The sequence below is a fragment of the Schistocerca serialis genome, chromosome 5 (genome assembly GCF_023864345.2).
Source record: "Schistocerca serialis cubense isolate TAMUIC-IGC-003099 chromosome 5, iqSchSeri2.2, whole genome shotgun sequence".
Lineage (NCBI taxonomy): Eukaryota > Metazoa > Arthropoda > Insecta > Orthoptera > Acrididae > Schistocerca > Schistocerca serialis.
The window spans coordinates 323,617,228-323,639,934 of record NC_064642.1 but is presented as its reverse complement, the minus strand read 5'-3'; the positions used below and the strand labels follow the sequence as shown (position 1 = coordinate 323,639,934).

Below are 22,707 nucleotides of genomic sequence, written 5' to 3'. Positions count from 1 at the left end.
TACGATTTCCTTTTGAAACTCAATATACTTCTTTCTGTAAGTACTCACAGATTGATGCTGCAAGTCAGTCTGTGGGTTGTGTCTGGATGGTAAATTGGCAAAGCACTGCCACAAAAGAAAGAAAACAGACTAAGAATGATGGTTAACAGCAAAAGTAAATGCACAGATATAAAAAGTCAGGTAAACTTTGGTAAAGTAAATCAATAAAACAGAAGATATAAACAGGAGGTGGGAAAAAGGGTTAAATTGGTCTTCAGTAAATTGTGCAAAAGAATACTTTTTATATTTCTGGAAAACCGTACTTCAGAAAAATTTAAATATAACAATTAGAAATAAAATTATTTTATGACTTTTGTTTTTCCTTTCTTGCTGCTTCTGCTTCTGCCTCTTCCTTTTCAAATGCTGCTATTAAATCTTCTACTTCTTTAGCTGGTAAGATGCATATTTTTGTTTTCCCATTTTCACGTGTCAGTGTTGCCATTTCAACTGAAATGAATAATTTCAATAGCTTAGATTATCTGTTCCTTGTTCAATATATACAAATTGCCTTTGATAGCAAGTTCATCATTACCCTTTTCTGCAGTAAGTTTCGTCATGTCCAGAGTTTTGCTAAGGACTTTTATAGCTAAGGCCTGGGCATCCTTCAGTGTTGTTTCACCTTCCTTATACTCCTGCTTTAAACTGGATACAGCAGCCTAAAATGCAAGTGAAGTAAAAATTAAAAATTTTACTTAATAAAAACATATTTTGTTCTAAAATATTATTTCATTATCAGTCCTGTAGATACGACTACTCTTTTTAGCAAACCAAGTGCTATGTAACACTAACGCTTATTCTAACATGTTTCTAAAACATTCTTAAAGGCAATTGTTAAAATAGAATTTTAAAAAACCAGGACAAGCAGAGAAGACACTTATCTTCCATCAAGTAAATTAAAATTATTTGGATAACAATAAAGGAAATTCCTGGACGGAGCAACATGCAAAATAAGGAAACGGGAACCACTCACCTGCTGTGGATCAATGCAACCACTCACCTGCCGTGGATCGATGCATGGAGCACAGTAGAGCAACAGAAAACAGCATTCACACTAGCTCTCGAGCACTACCTCTCTTTCCAGCAAAAGTACACACACACACACACACACACACACACACACACACACACACACACAACCACACAACCACGTAAACGCACCAGTAATCATTTCAAAGAAGTCTGAAAAACTCATCAATGCAACTTTATGTACATGTAGATACTTTTACAACTATCAGTGGTTGATACCCAAGGAATGCAGCGAGTAAGTACTCGCCAATAATATGGACACAGTAGTGTTAAAAGTTGATACCATTGGGACAGATTATATGACTGCACTTTTTACAAGCTTCAAAATATGAGATGTGATGGGAGACCTTAAATTCCTATGTTTACATTCCTTAATTACAGCAGCACAGTTGAAGGATTGGGGAGGTGGTCTCCTCTGCAATTCACACACGAAGATGGTTGCTCACATGGCTGGTTTTCATAATGTAGCCAAACAGTCTCCATAAATTGAGTAGATTACACTCCAGGATGTATATGCACCAAGTGTTAGCATTTAAAACATGGTATCTGGTGTGTTAAATACAGTTTTAATTCACAATGATAGAACACGACATTCTCAGGAAGCTAATCCTCATCAAAAGTGAGGATTGAACACTCCTGTGTCAACTTCATTGTCTGGCTGGCCTCAATGTAGCAAATGACATACAAAGTGAACCCTTCACTTCTCATAGTTTTCACATAATTCCTCTTCTGTCTATAGCATTATATCCTGCTGAAAAATCAAAAACCCTATTTCACACTCAGGCTCTTATGGCATGGTACAGTAACAGGTACATTACTAAGTTACTTATACTCCTGACTGATTTGGATACAGTGTTTTAATTAACACTGAACCGCTCCACAACCTGCCAAGGGTAGAGGTTTCTCCAAATACAGTTTCGAAGTTCTTCAAAGAGAACCTCGGCATAGCAGATAGAATAAACCCTCCATCAGACTGGCTGCAAACCAGGAACTCATGGGAAAAGTTCCTGCATTTCACTTTATTTTTGTTTTCCTCTCATGGTATGACCATGGAGGTATAGTTCTTAGGGTCACAACTGCACTGAAAAAGTTGGGTATGTCTGAAGAGAGAGCTGGAGCCCCACAGCTACCGGTTGTCTCCGATTGCTCCAGGTATCTATCTAGGTATCTGTCGTGATATTGCCTGCTCTGAACATGAGATCTATCTCCCCTCCCCCCACAAAATGTGCACCACTCAGCCCCACCAACAATGACTTCCTGGCCTGAAGGCCATTGCCCAGAGCCCACATGCTCCCAAACAGAGACATCTACTCCTCTGCACGCACAGAGAGGTCACAGCTTGGGTGTAAATAGTGGGTTCCACGTGTAGCCAAGGAACTCTCTCTCTCTCTCTCTCTCTCTCTCTCTCTCTCTCTCTCTCTCTCTCTCACACACACACACACACACACACACACACACACACACACACAAAAGCCCAAGGGGGCCCTTCCAAAAGAAATACCCCAGCATTCAACTTAAATGATTTGCAAAAATCATGGAAAACCTAAATCTGGATGTCTCAATGAGGGTAACTGTAGTTCTCCCGAACACAAAAAGAGTGCCTTACCACTGTGCCAGCTCACTTGGACCTGCAACCCAAGTTTCCTCAAACGACAATTCAGTAACTAATGCAAAACAAAATCTTTATGGATTATGTTTCATTAAGATGAGCAGTGCAACTGACAACAATAATGTAAAAAATAAACAACAAACTAACCTTGTCCTAAACTACGCCACACATCATATGTTCCAAGTATCTCTCTTCTGACAAAACTTTGCCCACTGGTTTCAAATTTAAACCAACAGCATGGCCCTTAATGGGTAAGAAAGGGCTAGCAGAGGAAGATTTTGTGCTGAGGGCATTCAGTAAAACCTGTATCTACTGAAAGTTTCCAATCCGTTGGACTGACAAGAGTCATCTCATTTCTTGTCCACGAACGAAACACACCCAGACAGATATGCATACATTAAATCCTCAGTATTCAAGGTAATTGGAACCGAGCAGGGGAAAACTACAATTACATGAAGAGTCACTGTTACTTTGCCTACACACAACTAAACTGCTACCTTTTTTATAGTCTTCCCTCTGTCCAGTCTTTTCAGGGCAAAAACTTTCATTATCAAAGAAACAAATTTCCTCTGATGTTTTTAAGAGTCAGTGCTCATATTGGCAAAATATGGCACAAACAATAATAAACACACAGTACGATCTGACTAACCATACACACTGCATTGAGCCTGGCTAGACATTGGCTGACTGGCCACTGATGAAACAACAATAGCAGCTAAAGCAGTTATGATTTAAACACTGTATACTGTAAAGTCTTCTGGAAAAATTTAGTGCAAAAGATAAGAGAACTGTATAAAAATGATGTAATAAACAAAGACATGGGACAAAGGAATTTTATCAGCATTTGTAAATTAATATACAAGTCGCATCTCAGATGCAACCAAACCAAAGAACACTCAAAGAAAATTGTTTCTTTTGTAATGTAGAAGCTATGGTCTTCTTTGTGATCATAATGCTTTGTTTCTTATTGCTGCACAGATTGTAATATCTGTATGCTCTTGTTTTGATCGACTGATATAAGGTCTGTACTGCTGGAAATTGCATACATTTAATCTTTAAAATATCACTCTCTCTCTGTCTGAGTATTTGCACATGTACTTTCAGACAGAGGTTTTCACTATCATCAGCCACTACTTACTAGATCACTAATTTTTTTTCTTAATATGGCTAGAGTGGCCCACTTATTCAGAGAAAAACTATGTCACTACTCATGACGAGTTATTATGCAAGTACTACTATTAAGATTTTACAGAACTTCAGCAAATTTTAGGTATACCAGGCGCTGAGTATCTTCCACCACAAACGCAGATAACACGCTTATCTTTTGACAAAAGTGTTAATTGTTCTCTTTAGGTCTAAACAAAAGCTACATAACATCAGCAACACATATAAAGGAGTACACTTTCCCTGTAAATATGAAAATATACTCTTGGCTGAAAAATTGATGTTATGTGAAGAGGGCAATGTCTCACTTAGATCATTGCTAGCCATTCTTTAGGAAATCCTCCTTACTGTGGAAGGAACAATGTTACATTAGGAATTCATACAACAATGTTGTAATTCTCTCTCTGTCATAACTAAGCAGGTATAAACTGTTGGCACTTCGTGTATAAAAGCCAGCAACTGCAAATAATGTTAAATTACACAACAAATATCATTTCTTATTATTACATTAGTAAAACCCTTTTTCGAATTGCAATGTGCATGCAACATGGCTGCTGATCACACCCACTCCCTGCGTATTTTCGATTTTATCCATAATATTGTTCTGATTTTTTTTTTTAACTTATTAGTCATCTACCATCCACCTTGGATTCAACTTTCAATAGCCTTCTACTGTCCCTCCCTCCCCTACACCACATTTACATTGCCAGTGCTGCTTCCTTTCTTAATGCAGAACTGCAGCAGCACAGGGCAAAATATATACAACAGTAAATAAGTTTCATTAATAAAGCAAAATACTAACCGCACTATTGTTTCCAATGCATGTTGCCTTCCAACCACCATAGTTTCCACTAGGATCAGACTGATATAGCTGGTAACCATAATGCTTGTCCCATCCCATATACAGAATGGAAACACCAAATGGACGTTTACCTGGTGAAATGGCACACAGTAAGTATAAAATAAACTACAATCACAATCTGGTCCAAAAGTATGGTTTATGTGAGACATGATACCTCCATATTGTGTGTAAGCTTGCTTAACATCACAGAGCCAGGAAACTAGCTGTTCACACGGGATTGATTCTCCATACTGGATCAGGTAACGCTGAGCTATCATTCTAAGTTCATTTGTAAGTACATTAGCATCTGACGTTATGCCTGCCACACTGCACACCATATCACTGGAACACAAAACAAAAATTTTAATCCAGATGGCCTGTGATACCCCAAAAACAAACATACAGTACAAACAGCTGTAAGAACTTACTCATTAAGTTTGTATATTTTCTCTGAGAAAAAAACTTCATCAAGAAGTTTGTTTGTATTTCTTCTCTCAGCAGCTAACAAAATTCCATCATTGGCTAAAATTCCCAGGCAAGTGCCAGCATGGCTGATTGCTTCCATTGCATATTCAACTTGATAAAGTCGACCTGAAAGTGTTTTTAAAAATGATTAAATTTTTCATGCATCACTATAAAATCACAGTTCTGTAGCTTAATCATTATTATGCAGATTCCACTATTTTAGTGAACACTTGAGGACACTACACAACAAATCATTGGTCCACTGTCCAGAGCAGCAACAATTCAATTCAAGAGAAGAAATTACCCACACCTTTCCTTCATTGCACTAGCATTTACTATAATTAATGTAGTCAGTGTATAGTTTATCTACAACAGACTACAAGAACAAGTCCAATACCTTTTCAACATCTTAACGCCCAAATGGATTCAGATAACCGATCACAATCCAAATGCAGCAATAATGCAAATTTATCACAATCTGGATCATGGCCTGTTTGAGCTTCATAACTTCCTGAGCTATTATGCTGGTGATGGTGGTGGTTGTTTCAGAGCACTCAATGGCATGCATACCAGACCCCTTTCAAAATTTGAAGCAATACTTAGAAAAAATAGTGTTTTTCTCATAAGTAAACTTCTTTGGGCAATGGTCGATAGACAAATTTGACACTTTAAAGACTACATAAATGTTTGTACATGGGTCCACAGACACTATACAGTTTTCAAAAGAAAACTGTTGTCCCTTGGGGGCTGCACAATTTTCAGTTTATTTGCTATTGGCCAATTGCAACTTCACGGTCATTATCAAGCAACATATTGCTTCATAATAACTATAAAGTCAAAAATGGCCTATAGCAAATAAACTGAAATTTGTGCAGCCCATAATGGATAATGTTTTATTTTGTAGAGCAAAGGCTGTGTAGCTACTGGTCTGTACTACTATTGCTCTCAACTCTTAGTGATTTTTCAATTCAGTATAGCGTTAACACCAGGTATCTGTATGGATGCGTTGGCCACAATATTATGACATCAGAGTATGCTAATATCTCAGTCTGTTGAAACCTCCTAGATGGCTTCACAGGTTAAGATTGGAAGGCTGCTTCTCCTTTTGCAACTGGGCTAGTTCTTGCGCACTGTAATTTCCAAAGGCACAACAAAGCTAAAAGTGTGCCCAAAAGCAATGTGTATAAGGCCATCCACCCACAGAGTGACTGGAAAGGAATGTAACAAGCAACTAGTTGCTGACTAGCTTGAAACACAGTTCCACAAACATGTCCGGCCAGAAACGAGAAACGGCAGTTGCCGTGTGCAAGTGTGGAGGAGAGGGAGTGTTGTTTGTTGCACCAGAGCATCTTTTTTTGTTACACTTGGCATGTCGAGCACAGATTCAAGCTCAGAGGAATGAATATGTGGTTCTCTATGATGATGATTATTACATATGAATAAGAAAACACAGAAAATTCTGGATTCATTCATACAGCATATGTAGCAGTCAAGGAGCTGTAACACACAGATTCAAAATTCATAGCTTTCTACAGAACGATTAAATACTGCTCCACTGATATGGCAGAGTTGTTTTCTTCTGCCATAACACATCATGACATTTACTTTGAAAACCCAAACATATTGAGAGTTACATACATGGCAATGAGGTGATGGTGGTTTACACTAACTAAATCATTTGCATGTGGACAACATAATCAGTGACTTGTGGCTTTTCACTGTTCGTTTCCACTTGAGAACCTATTTTTACAGAACAAAAAAGGCTGCTAGTCACATAAAAGAATACTCTCAGTATGATTTACAATTTTTTTGTACTTTTGCTTCCATTAACAAACCAGTAATTTTAAAATTTTATTGTAAACAACAGACATACAGTACACTAAACATTACATGAAATTCTTTCCCCACTGCACACCACACTTTTTCTGTCAATTCTCTCCTGCAGTAGCTTTCTCTGTCAAATCTCTCTGCAGTAGCCTTCGAGCTTGGAGTTGAATAAGATGGGATTTTTTTCAACTTCCCATAACTAAGTTCCCGTAACTAATGTTCTCAACCTGCTCATTCATCTTCAAATTAAATCAATACAGAGTTATTTTCGAGGACATGATGCAACTCAGAGCACCTGGCAATGCAGGCATCAAGTCACCTGCAGCTGGTTGGCAATATGTTGCAAGCAATTGATTGATGAGACTCTGCGATCATGCCATCTCCAGAGCCCTATTTAACTGCACAGGAAGTGATTCACTGCTCGCCTGTTACCAACTCACATAAGCAAGAAGTTGCTTTTGAGTAGCTCCGTGTGCGGAGGGCCTAAGGCTTGCAGTTTACACTTCTGTTACCATGAGTTTTCATCAGTCTTGCACCGTGCATCCACCACTACCACTGATAGAACTATCCTTAATAATACTCCATGGACAGGGCACTGTTCCACCTGAGCGACAATTAGCTGTGTCATTCTGACTAACTTTTCCACAAAAGAAAACATGAAAAAACATTGGTAGTTTTAGATCACTCAGATCTACAGGTCTTTTGGCAGTTTCATTAAAATATTTAACTATTTTCCTTTGTCAAACGATTTTTAGCAGAGTCATCTGCCAATTATATCACGTCTACCATTAATAAATGCCCCTCACCACCACCACCACCACCACCACCACCACCAGGCACTCCTTACCAGTCATCTTTCCTCCAAACACACCAGCATTTGCAGTGCCATTATGATTATAAATATAAATTTATTTAGCCTAGCATTATTCAGGTCACAAGACCACCTCTTAAATAAAACCTGGCTTTCTTCATATTCTATACATATAGTAACACAAGTGGCCTAACCTATTTTATTTGATACGTAACATTTAAAATGAGATTACAACAGAAACAGTCACTGTTTAGAACAATGTGAAAAATCAATGGAATACAGAAATGGAGTGAGAGAGAGAGAGAGAGAGAGAGAGAGAGAGAGAGAGAGAGCGGTGCGGGTGGGGGGTCGGCGAAAAGGGGGGGGGGGGGGGAGATAATGTAGCTCCATCTTTATGTAATCATTTATCGAGGAAAATTAACTTCACAAGGAACAGGGATAAATGTGATTCTTCAGCCATGGTAAGGCAGCTACTCACCAGGTATGAAACCACACAATTATGAATGTGTCTGGTCCCCAAGATCAGAGGGGAGACAGGGTGGGGTGGGGAGAGGGTTTGTAGTGAGTCAGTACTCTCCCCTTTCCTAGTTAAAAACCTCATACTACTAATTCACAAAGAAGTAGCTGCACGGATAGACTTCATACTTGAACAGAATGGACTGGATGGGCCAATCTGACTGATTACCAGCAATCCATTAAGTCATAAAACAGACAAAAGCTTCAATAGGGGAATGTAGTATATATATTGGCAGCAAAATTTTTGTACACTGTATTGAGAATCAATACAGAACACTAGAATTTATGTAAATCCTCACATTCAAAACTGCATGAATGACTGAACTTTTTACACTACAAACTGTTCCAAGTCTCATTGCAACCATTATCTTAATAATCAACTTTTCTGATACATTTTGCTTCCTGTCTTAATACTGTTTCAGCATCTGTATTGGATTTAGCAACAGTAATAAAACATAAATGACTATTCTGAGCAAAAAAGGTTATTATTAAATGCGACATCATTTCTGAAAACAGGGTGGTAAGAGGAGTCACCTGAAACTGAAATACTTTCTACCTATCTTTATGATATATTTTTTCCCACATTTGCATGACAGTAACCAGGTAATGCATAGATGTAGCATTCCTGTAAGGGATAGGCAAAAATAATGCTTCAAACTTCATTTGTTATGCTCGCTTACCTAATTGTTAAAATCACTGATTACACTGTGAATAAGAAAAACTGTAGCATGTTATGACAGACTCTGGCCTGTTATACCTGTCACATGACTTAGTAGCAGAAATAACTCAAACAGCATTCATAGTTAGTTCAGGCAATTACGGTTAATTCACGAAATATTGTTTTCAATCTAAGCAGGATGTCAAAGATGAAAGCATCAAATTATTTACTGAACTCTGGTAATGTATCATAACCTCACAAATATTCGTAACATATTTACAGTTACTGACCAGACCAGGACTCCATAGCCAGCATGCTGTGAGAGCAGATGGTGGATTCAGGCCTGTGGGACGTGACTACTGTACTCCTCCATCCAGGGTGAGGAGACGTGTGTAAACAAGGAAATCAATCCCGAGGGAAATGTTTGGAGGAAACTAGACAGTCTTTGTGCTCCCTGTCGCATAGAAGATCAATTACTTCGACCTGCAGATTAACACAAATTGGGTGCTGGAAGCTTTTCATTTTCCCATTCAGTTGCACTGATAATCCTGTTTATTTTCCAACATGCCTAGTGCTCCCTCTGTAGACAAATTAATAAATATTATATATAAAAACAAAGATGAGGTGACTTACCGAACAAAAGCGCTGGCAGGTCGATAGACACACAAACAAACACAAACACACACACAAAATTCAAGCTTTCGCAACAAACTGTTGCCTCATCAGGAAAGAGGGAAGGAGAGGGGAAGACGAAAGGAAGTGGGTTTTAAGGGAGAGGGTAAGGAGTCATTCCAATCCCGGGAGCGGAAAGACTTACCTTAGCCCACAAAATATTAGTTTCTATTCCCTTTTCAAGTGCCAAAACTTACGGAAACAATACAGCAAGTAATAGCTGAATATGTCTAATGCTCGTCATCATAAGAACTGAGGTAAAAATTTCAAATGTAAAAGTGCTTCTGAATTTTTAGAAAAACAGCCAATTTCAGATCATAAATATCTGCTTAAATAAACTTATCAGCATATTCCACAATTTGTTTACTCTTGGATGAAATGAAGAAATAGAAGGAAAAAGGAATCAATGCATGGCAAATTACCCACAGTTAATTGTTTTCGTCTTAGTAGAGCATCTCCCATAATGACTGTATGGACAAGTTAAAACTGTATGCCAGATCAGGATTCAGGTACACTAACAATTATGCATCAAACAAGGCACTACTTCCACTGTTCCATACAAGAACCTCTGAAAAGTTTCAAAAGAGAAGGAAGGAGTTGAAATGAAGAATTGTATCAGTAAGGTACAAGATGCACTACTCAAGTATGCACCTCCCTCCACAGTAATAACTTGTTATTGCTGTTAATGGCTCATTCCTGCAGGAATGAAATGAGTGTCAACATTTGAGTTCTATTAGACTAAGAAGCTATGTGTATGGCATTGTGGCCTTAGTTGCCCGAGACTGCAATCGTCTCTCTCTCTCTCTCTCTCTCTCTCTCTCTCTCTCTCTCTCTCTCTCTCTCTCTGTGTGTGTGTGTGTGTGTGTGTGTGTGTGTGTGTGTGTGTGTGTGTGTGTGTGTGTGTTTTGCCATCTAATTCTGACTAAGGCCTTACTGGCCAAAAACTATATTTGTGTCAGTCTTTTTGTTGTGCCTATCTGAGACTCAGCATCTCCACTATATGGTGAGTATCCAGTTTCCTTTTCACAATATTGTTGTACTATATTCAGTGACATTAAGTCTAAACTACATGATTTCTACAAGATTACTTCATAACAATGGGAAGCTTAGAGTTTTATACACAGTGACACTCAAATTTCGAAGACTGTCAAACATACCTTCAGGAGAAAAAATTGTTGTTCGCGTGTCATACCGGCGTGCCTGTCAAACAAATAAAACAATAATAATTTTAACAAATTTTTAAAATCTTTTATACACAATACAAAAAATTTAATGTTTAGTCTTGTTTAATATTTCAAGAACACATTTCCAAAAGAATATAAACGAGGAAGTAACTTTATTAGGTTCACAATGATCATCAGATACAGTAAACAAAACTAAACTGGACAACCTAAGACAAACTGATTTTATAATTATATGATACCGTTGTTAGGGACAAAACCTAAAATTTAGTATTTTTTATGTACATAGGCCTTAACATGAACTACATACAGCCAAGATTTGATAAAGCAAGCTGTGTTCACCCGACACTAAAGAAATAATAATGTAGCATTACAGGAATAACTCAGAAAATTGGATGTTAATGAACAAATATTTAAAAGTTTTGTAATATCAGAGATTCTCGAATAACAAGAGAATCTTGTAGTTTTATATAAACAAGAGACCACATTTATGAAAATATATCAGACATTAAATAAATTAACCTTAATTAATGTAAGTGTTACAGATGTAATGTTTTAGTGTTAAAGACTTAACTGTAACTGAAGGACTGAAATTACACACATTAAAATCATTAAGTGCTGACATATATATGAATAACATTTGGATAAGAGGGAACAAGACTTAGTTTTACAGCTTTAATTTCATTTCAACGAAAGATAACACTTCCAGACAACCTACGGTATGCTTTTGTAAAGTTCACAACACTTGGGAAAATATGAACTTCATTGGTATCATCCCTTTTTGTCCATGCAAATTTATTCCCTACTCTCCTAGGGACTTTATTTGTTCACATTCTTCACTGACAACAAAGCTGTGCAAATATCATATTCCAGATTTCTAGTTTAACAATAACCCACTGACCAAAGGCAGGGAAAGATTTCATCATTGCAAATGGTTCTGAAAGAATTCCAAGTGCTTATTCCTGCAGGAGGTGTAAAATGGAAGTGTGCTATCTTTCTCTGACAACAAACCAGTTTTAACTCTATTTTCAAATGGTGCAGACATTGTGGACTTCAGTTTCTGGAAGAGATTTATATCGCTCCACTGCTGCTGTGACTGGTCAGCATGGTTCTTTAACTCATTTTCTGGAACTGCTATTGTATTAACTTCGTCAGTTACAGATTCCACATGTTATACAAAGAATGATCAATCAGTAATGAGTGCTTGTTTGTCATACACTACCACACATTATGCTTCAGCATTCCTCCAACACTATCAACAGCTTCCTCTCCATGGGATGTACAAAGCAAATACAAATTTAACACAAGACTACAATTTTATTTGCTGAAAGTTATATTGCCCGAAGTGTGCTGCTGTTTCAAATGTTGGCCAGCTCCATCAGAGAATATTTTCCATCAATTTAATAATAGAATTTTTTTATTCTCTAGTATTTTCTGAATAAAAGCACAACAGCTTGCTTATCATGATGCAGATAACCAAATATCATCGCATATGAAACTGGAATGGTAGCTGTGTAATCCACTGCTGCGTAAATAAAGATTTGTTAATTACTCCAGTGCGTGCTCTGCACCTCATGCTGATAAGCAATAGTGAAGTTCTCACTGAAATCAATCTCAAGAACACAAATTATGCTAGATGAATCGTTCAGGTTTTGTCATTTAAAAGAAAAAGCTTTGCTTGCTTCTGATAAAAGAAAGTAACCAAGAAAATTCAGCAATTCGTTTTTCAGCATTTTGAAAATATCTAATCTTTCTGCATTACTTTAAGTACTCTTCCCGTCCCTTCATTATTCCGTCGATACTAGCTGAAGAGATCAATAAACAAAAAGTCAACGAGTTGAACTCTTCATACTTACTTACATTTCCATGCTAAATACAAGAGCCTAATTTTTTGTTTCATTTAATATAAAATTACGTGTACGAGGCTAACTTTTTCGTTTCATTTGTACAGATGTAATATGACAGGAGCAGACAAAAGCTAACACTTTATGAAACGCGTCGTATAAGATCTCTACCACTCTCTTCTGGTAAAGGATGCCAAGAAATCGAGTAACTCGTGTAGTGCCTGCGTATTAAAAACAAATTCTACTGGGCTTCGGAATTTTCCATTTCGGTTTCACTTTTCACGGGATTATTCAAATATGATAACTGCAAATGCAATATTAAATAACCTATTTCTCCTCTTATTTTTATGTTTGGCAACACGCATCTCAAAGTGGTTCGATACACGATCTTGACAAGAAATAAATGACAGTTCTCAAATACTGGTATTACATTATTTTGAAATATACGTAACGAGAATGGAGAGCTAGACAATTATGGTTACAACGTTCTGAGGCTGAAACTGAGTTTTCTGTGGATTATTTACAGAAATGCTACACACATACAATAAACCGCAAATTCGACACCGAGGGAATGTGTGTTTCTTAAAGCATCAGGTTCCGTCAGGCACTCATCGAGAGACATTTATAAGCTCCTATACCACTTACCATTGTTTCGAGGTTTCAGTATAATAAAACTGAAAACAATCACAATATTTCTCAGCAACTTTGAAGTCGCGTTACGAAGCAAATACACTCGACTCACGCTAAACAATTCACTGTCGTAACAGGCTCACCAACTTTTTCGAGCCAAAGCCGCTGTCAGAGATATTGATTACAGGTTCGAAACACATCCTGAAAATTTCGGGAAGCTTTTTTTATGAAGCCAGTCACTCATATGATTTCCCTTAGATAAACCATACGCCTATGGAACATCAGTGATTGTCAATGTTTTTACAAAATAATGTTATTTTTAATCACAATCACAAACAACTTTTCCAGCCACTACCATTTCCGAAGTTTATATCATTTTCAGATATCGTCGCTCTTAAACCAACAGGGAGCGTCGATATCAGTAATCTAGCATGGTTAAATATGAATTTGTTGGTCAGCTTAGAAACTGCATGCTCAGTTACTGAGCATTACTGGAGAAGAGGTCCCAAAAGGGATCAAGGCTCAAAAGAGGGGTGACCCTCCAAAAGGCAACATATGAGTCGCAACCCCTAATATAATAGATGGTATGACATGATGTGTTTGGTAAGTGGGTACCTTTACTATAACTACAAGGCTCGAGAGCAACGAAGAAAAGTGTGATAGCTAGGATAAATCCCAGACAGAACTAACAAGACATTTATTGACAATCAGCAATACATCGTCTTAGCGGAAGAACAACTGAAGAACAGGGCCCAAAGTGATGGGGAAAAGAGACAGCCCTGCATATAGAATGTTTTGGTCATATGCCATATTGTGAATCCGAATATAACAGGAGCCGACAAAATATCGCCCATGATGAAGGGTGTCAGAGAAGAAATGTACCATGCTCTTCTGGTAAAGGGTGCCATAAAATCGAGGAATTCATCAAGTGTTGGCACCATGTTGAGGAAATGCTACATAAAAGAGCCGGATGAAAGAAGTATGACCAAATCACGAATGTGGTCCTCCATGATCTTAGCCCCCTGATATGCTAGGTCAATAAACATGGGGGCCTGCAGGAATTTTTCCAGGAAGGGACAAGACCCTAAAATTTTCAAACAAATATGATTTGTACAGCGATTGCTAAAACCCTGTATTGTCTCACTGCTATTAGCTACATAATGTTACAAGTGCCTAAACGAGATATGCAGCAAATTAACAGGAAATCACTTCTAAGAATGTATGAGGATTCTGTAATGATGAAAGTTCTATTCTCCAGATTCCAATGGTATCAAGTGCCCCCATTTACCCTTTCCCTCCATCCTCCTTGCAGATGCTTGTATATAGTGTGAGAAAAGATACAGCACTTTATAGCAACCAAAAAATGCGTGTTTCCACTGTAAACGCCCTTGACATGTTGTATGCTTCTTCAGAGAAAGGCGGCTAGTTTTCAGTGATTAATATGCAAACAAAGGTCAACCATCACAGTAGTTCTATTCATGCCAGCTATCTTCAGACGATTATAGTCGACCTGTGAACTGAAGCTTATAGTCATACCCTAGATGAGATCATGCCCCAACACACTGTACTTGCTTCCCATTCCCATACAGAGGTACTAGGCATGCAGCTAGCTGCTGAATTCAGGTAAACTAAGGGAGGCATTCATCTGTGGAGGTAATGCTGCCACGCGTGAAAATCCTCCGTGGATGACAGTCACCAAAATTTTGGGAAATCTCAAACTGATCGGGCACTAGATGACTCAGGGGATTCCTTCTATGTAATGTTGAATGCTTATTTTCATCAGCTAAAAAAACTGTTTCATGACACAAAAGCTGAAGTTATAAATGGAAAATATGTCCAGCCAACAGGAACATATATTGCAAGAATAGCTATCAATGAAAGAAAACAGTCCTTAGAATTTGTCATTTCAGCAGAACGTACTCATAATGTTATTCTTGGATGGGCCTTCTTGCAGGCATCTCAAGCAGTCATAAACTCTGGAAGATAATATCTGCAAATTGATGAAGCTTTCCCAACCAGTACAAAAGTAATGAAGATTTATTTTGGCAGTTGTTTGATGTCGAAGAAGATGTTATCGCACCATCATCAACAAGATGAGTTCCAGTCATCTATCTTGATGTTTGTACTATAAAGCTTTTTTGTCAGTTGCAAAAAAGCTACTGAGGATCACAAAAGACATCTACATGCCACTGATGATCACAAGCCTTTTAGTTGGTTCAAATGGCTCTGAGCACTACAGGACTTAACATCTGAGGTCATTAGTCCCCTAGACTTAGAACTACTTATACCTAACTAACCTATGGACGTCACACACATCCATGCCCGAGGTAGGATTCGAACCTGCGACCATAGCAGCAGCGCAGTTCCGACAGGTGAACAGTGGTTAATTTAGAAGGAAGTGGGGAAATGCTGCAAAATGACGTTATCGAAACTTGAAGGGGTACTTTAGCATCCATGGCTGGCACCTTACGATTCAGATACCAACTATACAGCAGAGAGCTATAGGTTGCCGCTCTGCCAAGGCACCCACGATTCAGTCATAGCTCATCCTACCTGCCACAGCCGCAGTGGTATCTGGGGGCGCCACTGCGCCACTATTGCTAGCAACAGCTCGCCTCCATACGCCGGATGATGCTATAAGATGCCACTCAGCAGCTCGTTAGTCACACAGGGATCTTGCGAGTTCCAGTTCTAGTTCACGAATTCGACATCGACATGCACCGAGCGCCATTCATTAGAGTGCAGTGCATGCCAGTCGGAATCAAGACTTCGATAATGCACCAGATATGGACCTGTTTCTGACGGTAACGGACAGTGTACTCAATTGTACTTCAAGAACCGTATTGAGCATCAGATCAGGATGCTCTTTTGGTAACATTCGTTCAAAAGGCTGTTCAGTTGCTATTCAGAACCTAAAGTTGGGGTCTATTCTCTACGTCTGTTCTTCGTTACCTGAGCACATCTCTCTTCTTACTCTCTTCTTGTAGTGTGCATCACCTACATAACAACATACAAAAAGTACTTGGTCTCCCCCCTGTGGTCTGTATGAAGAAGAAGGATGACAGATGACGTTTCTGCGTCGATTACCGACGACTGAATAAAACCACGAAAAGAGATTTCTACCCATTGCCACTCACTGGTGACACCCTAGACTTCTTAAAGGAGTAAAGTATTTTTCAACTATGAACGTGCAGGCAGGCTGCTGCAGTCTTCATAACACCTAAAAGTCTCTATGAGTTCAAATTTATGCCGTTTAGACTGCGTAGCACTCCAGTCAGCTTCGAACATATGATGGAGAACCGTCTTTGACACCTTGAATATATTATGTGTCTTTACTATCTGAATGAGGTTCTCATTTTTTGAAGACATTGAAGAACATCTAAGCCACGTGACAACTGTGCCGAAGTGTGTTCAACCCGCAGGCCTCTGTTTGGATCTGAAAAAGTGCCCCCTTGTCGCCCAAGAAAAAATAATCTTGAGGTACCTACTGAATGGCAATGGAAGTGATACCAATCCAAAGAAAATAAAAGCAGTCACAGATTTTTCCGACTCCACGATACATTAGTGCGGTGAGAAGTCCTCTCAGAATGTGCTCGCACTACTGGCGATTCATAAATGACTTCTATACCAAGGTACGAGCCTTGCAAGAACTACTGCAGAGAGATGCAAAATTTCCTTAGAAAAATTCCGAGAAAGATTTTTTCTTGTCCTTAAGGAGGTCCTAAAATCTTGTCCAGTCCTTTCAATGTATGACGAGAATTCTAGCGGCTATGGGATGGATGCAGTTCTAGCACAAATTCAGGAAGGTGTCATAAAGGTTGCAGTTTATGTTTCCAGAGCATTCTCCAAGTCCAAGATGAACGACTCTACGACAAGAAAACGTGCCTTGCAGTTGTCTGGGTCACTGACAAATTCATGGCTGTATTTGTTTGGCAAACCATTCACAGCTGTGATGAATCACCACTCTCTTTGATGACTGACTAGTCTGATGGATCGGTCAGGTCGACTGGCGCTATGGGCGCTGAGGCGACAGGAGTACAGTTTCACAGTGGAGAACAAAAGCGGATGCAAACACAACGATGCCGACTGTCTTTCAAGGAACCCTTTGGAGCAACGCCGCACTGTGGATGAAATCTCAGTCACCACTAAGTAATTGACATTGCTTCTAAACAAAGGGAAGATACAGCAATGCTGAAAACTATCAAGGCCTTGATGAAGGATGAACCGACAGAAGAAGAATTCCAATAAACAAAAGGGACATTTTATAAGAGAAACTATGATCCAATAGGGTGAAAATGGTTGTTCAACATCCCAGCTCATCTCCATTCAGGTGTCCCAAAGTATTGCCGCGATAATCCAGCATCTGGTCACCTGGTATTCGTGAAAACTGTAGACAGAATTAGATGCAGGCATCAATGGCCGAATGAAAATGCATCTCTCCACTTGGTCATATCAGCTGGCAGTCAGTCAAGCAAGCACCTCAGAAACTTGCATAGGCTCTCATACTTTCCATCCAATCAGTGGATTTCTGCTGGACATTGGTGTTGTCATGTCATTTATCAATGACGACATGTATCGGTGGCTTGGCTTGCCTCTGCTAAAAGATGCTCAGCTGTGAGCTGTGTCTTACTCCAAAAAGACAGTCCCTCTCTTCGATGAACTGTGACTTGCACCTGAGCATAAAGACGTTGAATACATACTACTGTTGTTGTAAATTCGACTAACGTTGTTAACATTTTTGACTTAGATGTCTTTACAGCATATGGTTTCAAAGTTGTGGACGACATAAGCTATTGGTAATGATCTTGATTATCACTGTGCTACATCGAAGGAGATTTTCTAAGCATTACTGGGTTGTAAAAACATTTTATTGATCACATATATATAAAATCATTTTGTAGATTTCTCCTTAGGTCGATTTCTGATAGAAATGCTATTCAGACTGAGATAATATACTTCCAGCAATTACGCGTAATTTTCTCACTATCACGTGGTCAATGGTCGACGCCAATGGTTGTCATAAAAAGACTGACCAGCCTGTATCCATTTTTGCCAATGTTAAAGCAACTGTCAATGCTCATTCATATAATACTCTCTATCCTATGGCACAGCCAGAGGATTTGTTAGCAAAAGTAGTCAGAGGACATTATTATTCGAAAATTGATTTAAAGACTGACATTTACAGCTCTGATTAGATGGCAAATCATAATAACTGCTGGTCTCAAATATGCGATTCAAGATATTCTAGTATATAGTATAATCACTTACCATTTAATGTTGTAGCCACCAATTCTATTTCAGAAACTTACGAAGCAATTTATTCATATTATTCTATATTGTGATAACTAGTTAGACAGTATTATTACAACAGGGATACAACAGGGTCATCACAAGAGGGATATTTTATGAACCACAAACCACTTTTCAAACAGATCTCAAAAATAGTCTACATTGTCAGATCGATGATACATATAGGTTTTTTGCCCCCCCCCCCCCCCCCCCCCGCCATCCCACCAGTACTAAATACCTGAGGCACAATCTTATCTCATCAGGTATCACATATATGCATGACAAAGCCTACACAATAACGCACTTGTTAGCATCCACTGACCTGTAACAACTGCAATCTTTTCTTTGTAAAATGGACTACTATGCTAAGTTTATACCCCAAGCAGCATAAAGCACTTAACCATTGAATGAGTTAAGTACAAGAGACTGTAACGAGTATGAAGGTTGTAGGAAATTTCATTTTTAATTAATAAAGCATTCAGTGTTCAAACTATTAGCAGTTTCATGGAAACTGCAAATTGCATCACTGGTATGGTACACAGTTGGTTCCTGAATGTGGAACTTCCCACCAAACACATATGCCAGGTGCAACAAACACAGTGGATTTCTGAGTGTCATATCCAAGCTCGCTTTTCCTTGTACAACTGGTGAGTAACTTGCTTACGTCTTGCCTCATAAAGATGATTCACAGCCATCATTCTTATTTGATTCTTCTCTGTGGCCATACGAGGTAACATGGATGCAATAAAGAGTATATAACAAGTGGCAAGTCGAAAAAATTCATTGCATCTAGAAAATGAAATTACGAAATATTTGGATGACACCTGACTTTTGGTTTATTGATAGAATCAATTACGAAAGCCAGTCTGCTGTTAACACTCATAGCAAAGTTCTTTGGATACTAATTATTTTCAAAGTACCATAACAAGTCACAACAAAATGATCCAAACAATCTTAGAATTCATACAAGATCGCACTTATATTTGATCCCTCTTTACGCAAAATCGCATTGCATACAATAAACTGTTTGTTGCCTCCCCAGAAACTGAACATTGACTCGTAGGATTAACACAGGACCACACAAACTCATCATCTGAGGCAAGTTTAATAAGTTATTCCATCTTTAACAAGATCAAATTTTACACCGATTCATGTATTACCTCCTTGGAAACATAGTGGATTAGTAGTGAGCTATTTTAAAAGTTTGGTATCTGCCTGATGAGGCCATGGTTGTGACTGGTTCTTGGTGTCTGCCAGTGACAATCAATAGTAACTGAAAGTTGTGATTATAGAAATTATTGATAACAAGCTCTCAGTGCAAGTAACATCAGCATGCTCAGTTGGAGATGCACATTAATTTTTAAACATTAAATACAAATAATGACACATACACTTTTTTGCGCCCAGCCTCGTAGCTGAATCACTGCTGTCTCTCTATACTCTGGCACAATGCAGCTTCCACATACTAGGCTGTTCTCGTGCTCTAAGATCTCCTGGCACCTGACGGGTATGCTAGATTATCCTACCTCCTTTTTAGCTTCCATCAACGAAAATATTTCTATACTGTTTTTTTTTAATGTAACAATGGTGTGTAACTAGATGGAGGCAGAAAAAAGGTCATAAACGCCGCATGACGTTATTTTTGTGTGGTCAGCAGTATGCCAGCAGACTTTCCGATGTCTAATTGGGTTTCTAAAAACAGCACAATGCATGATGCAATATGAGAAGAACACTAGAGGAAAATGCCACCTTTATTACCCATTATTTAAGGTGTCAGTGGCTCAGGAAAACAGTTCTGAATGCAGCACCAAAATATTTGATCATTTGCCCAATAATATAAATGTCCAATGGGTAACAGAAAATTTTAAATGCAACCTAAACTCATTTCTCGTGGACAACTCCTTCTATACCTTGGACGAACTTCTATTTCAAAAATAGTAGCCTGTAAAAAGAAAAAAATGTTTTTAGTTTAGTTGCATGAGTTAATGTTAGCACTAATCATGTATACATATCATGTAAATTGACTCGTTCCACTTTACTTCGATAAAAGAATATTCTATGAAATATGTATCTAAATAGCAGTTGTGTAGCAGCAAATTCCACTTAACAACCGACTGCAAACCACTAATACACCTTTTTCGGCATAGGTCCAATTTTCTGGTACAGACAGTGAAGCATCTGCAGCAGTGGGGTTGTTATTGGGTGTTTATAGCTAATTCCTACTGATTGCCAGGAGGAGTTGTGGGGTATTGAGGAAGCCACTCCCACACCGACCAATGCAGGTTGAGGAGCCATGCAGGGGGAAATAATCCCTGCCTGCCTCCCGTTGTGCAGGTATCTTAAAACTCAGAACTGTGAAATGAAAAACAGTAACACAGCAGGCAATAGTGGCTATCTCACATAGTAATGCCAGCTAGGTAGTGTCGAAGGAGACTATCAGCTGAATCCTTTAAACTTCTACCAACTTCTTTCAACTTCTACCGATTCATTTCTGGGGCATCTTTCAGCCAGCACCACCACACTCACCAACATGCTAATGCAAACGCTTTGGCCCGCCTTACAACTGGCCCCAACATCTAATTCGATCATCAGGAAAGTGTATGTTTTATGCCTGACCAGCACCAGCAACAAATGCTGAACTTGATCCCAACTGATATAGGAAGTATATGGAGTTCGGACCCTGACCCCATTCTGTACCAAGGTTTTGTCAGTGGTACTGTTAGCATGGCTCTAGCACTTACAAAACAAAAAAAACCAACAATTGTACCAATCTTGCAATCTACTCAAATACAGAGTCAGCCATAGTAGAATTTACATAAGCTGATGTTCTTGATAAAGATGAGTGTGTCACAGGCATATTTTTGGATCTCTCTAAGGCATTTGATACAGTCGACCACAAGATTCCATTAAAAAACTAGAAGCATTAGGAATAAGAGGAGTAGCTAATGACTGGTTTCGATCATACCTAACAGATAGGGTACAAAGAGTAGAGATAACACATACTTCAAATAGATCCAAACATTTAGTAAAACACTTATCACAACCAAAATACATTAATATAGGGGTTCTGCAAGGTAGCATATTAGGACCAATACTGTTCCTGATATACATCAATGACTTTCCCAGTAGTGTTACTGATGGTAAAAAAATCCTCTTCGCTGAAGACAGAATACTATAATCACTGAGGAAACAAGAGAACTCCTTGCCAAGAAAGCAAAAGAAACTCTCAAGAAAGTTTATGATTGGTCAATAAGTAATAAAGTGACATTGAACATAAAGAAAACTAATGCCATGAATTTCAGTTTGAAGGGGGAAAAATGAAGATGTTACATTAAATGTAGATGTCACCTCTATAGACTGTGTAACAAATGCAAAATTTCTATGAATGAATATTGATTCTCAGTTGAAGTGGTGTGAACACACAAAGGTACTTGGAACAGATGTCATCAGCATGTTGAGCCCTTAGAATCCTATCATCAGTGTGTAACATGCAGTGTCTTTTAGTTACATATTATTCACATATACACTCAGTTCTTAGCTATGGAATTCTTTTTTGGGGGAACAAATGCACAAAATATGAACACAGTTTTCAAACTCCAGAAAAGAGCCATAAGAATAATAACCAAAAATACCAGTTGAGCTCATTGTAAAGATCTGTTCAGAACACAGACAACCAGTCAGTTGTACACATCAAAAATAACTTTGGTAACTACTGCACAAACAGCTCTGTCCATGACCATGCAACAAGAGACAGACTCAACTTACATCTGCCAAGAAAGAATGAACATCAAACTCAAAACACCATTTTCTACCAAGGAATAAAACTGTACAATAAATTAACAGAGATTAAAGAAATTGCAGAAATACACATATTTAAAAAAGCAACTAAAATGTACCTGTTATGCGATACATATTATAGATTGAAGGATTACTTAGCTAAAACAGAGTAGGGGTTTGATAAAATTTGTTATACAAATAAATAATAATAATAATGATTATAAAATATCCATCATTCCACATAACACTTTCACTCTATTTTTTTCCTTTGTATAATTACTTACCCCCAAGCTAGGCATGGCATAATACTAACACCTCTTCCTCTTTCTGAGCTCAAAATCTCACTCATTATAGAGTG

General features: G+C 38.3%; 1 protein-coding gene across 1 annotated transcript; it reads right to left on the bottom strand.

The window, feature by feature from the left end:
- Positions 1–261: 261 nt before the first annotated feature.
- On the bottom strand, positions 262–13,419 carry LOC126481425 (proteasome subunit alpha type-4). The gene is made up of 7 exons (XM_050105168.1): positions 13,299–13,419; positions 10,786–10,828; positions 5,108–5,270; positions 4,855–5,021; positions 4,641–4,771; positions 572–695; positions 262–486 (listed from the first exon to the last, which is right to left on the bottom strand). Exons 1-7 carry the CDS (start codon positions 13,299–13,301, stop codon positions 344–346), a joined length of 774 nt encoding a protein of 257 aa, XP_049961125.1. The 5' UTR covers positions 13,302–13,419; the 3' UTR covers positions 262–343.
- Between the last annotated feature and the right edge of the window lie 9,288 nt (positions 13,420–22,707).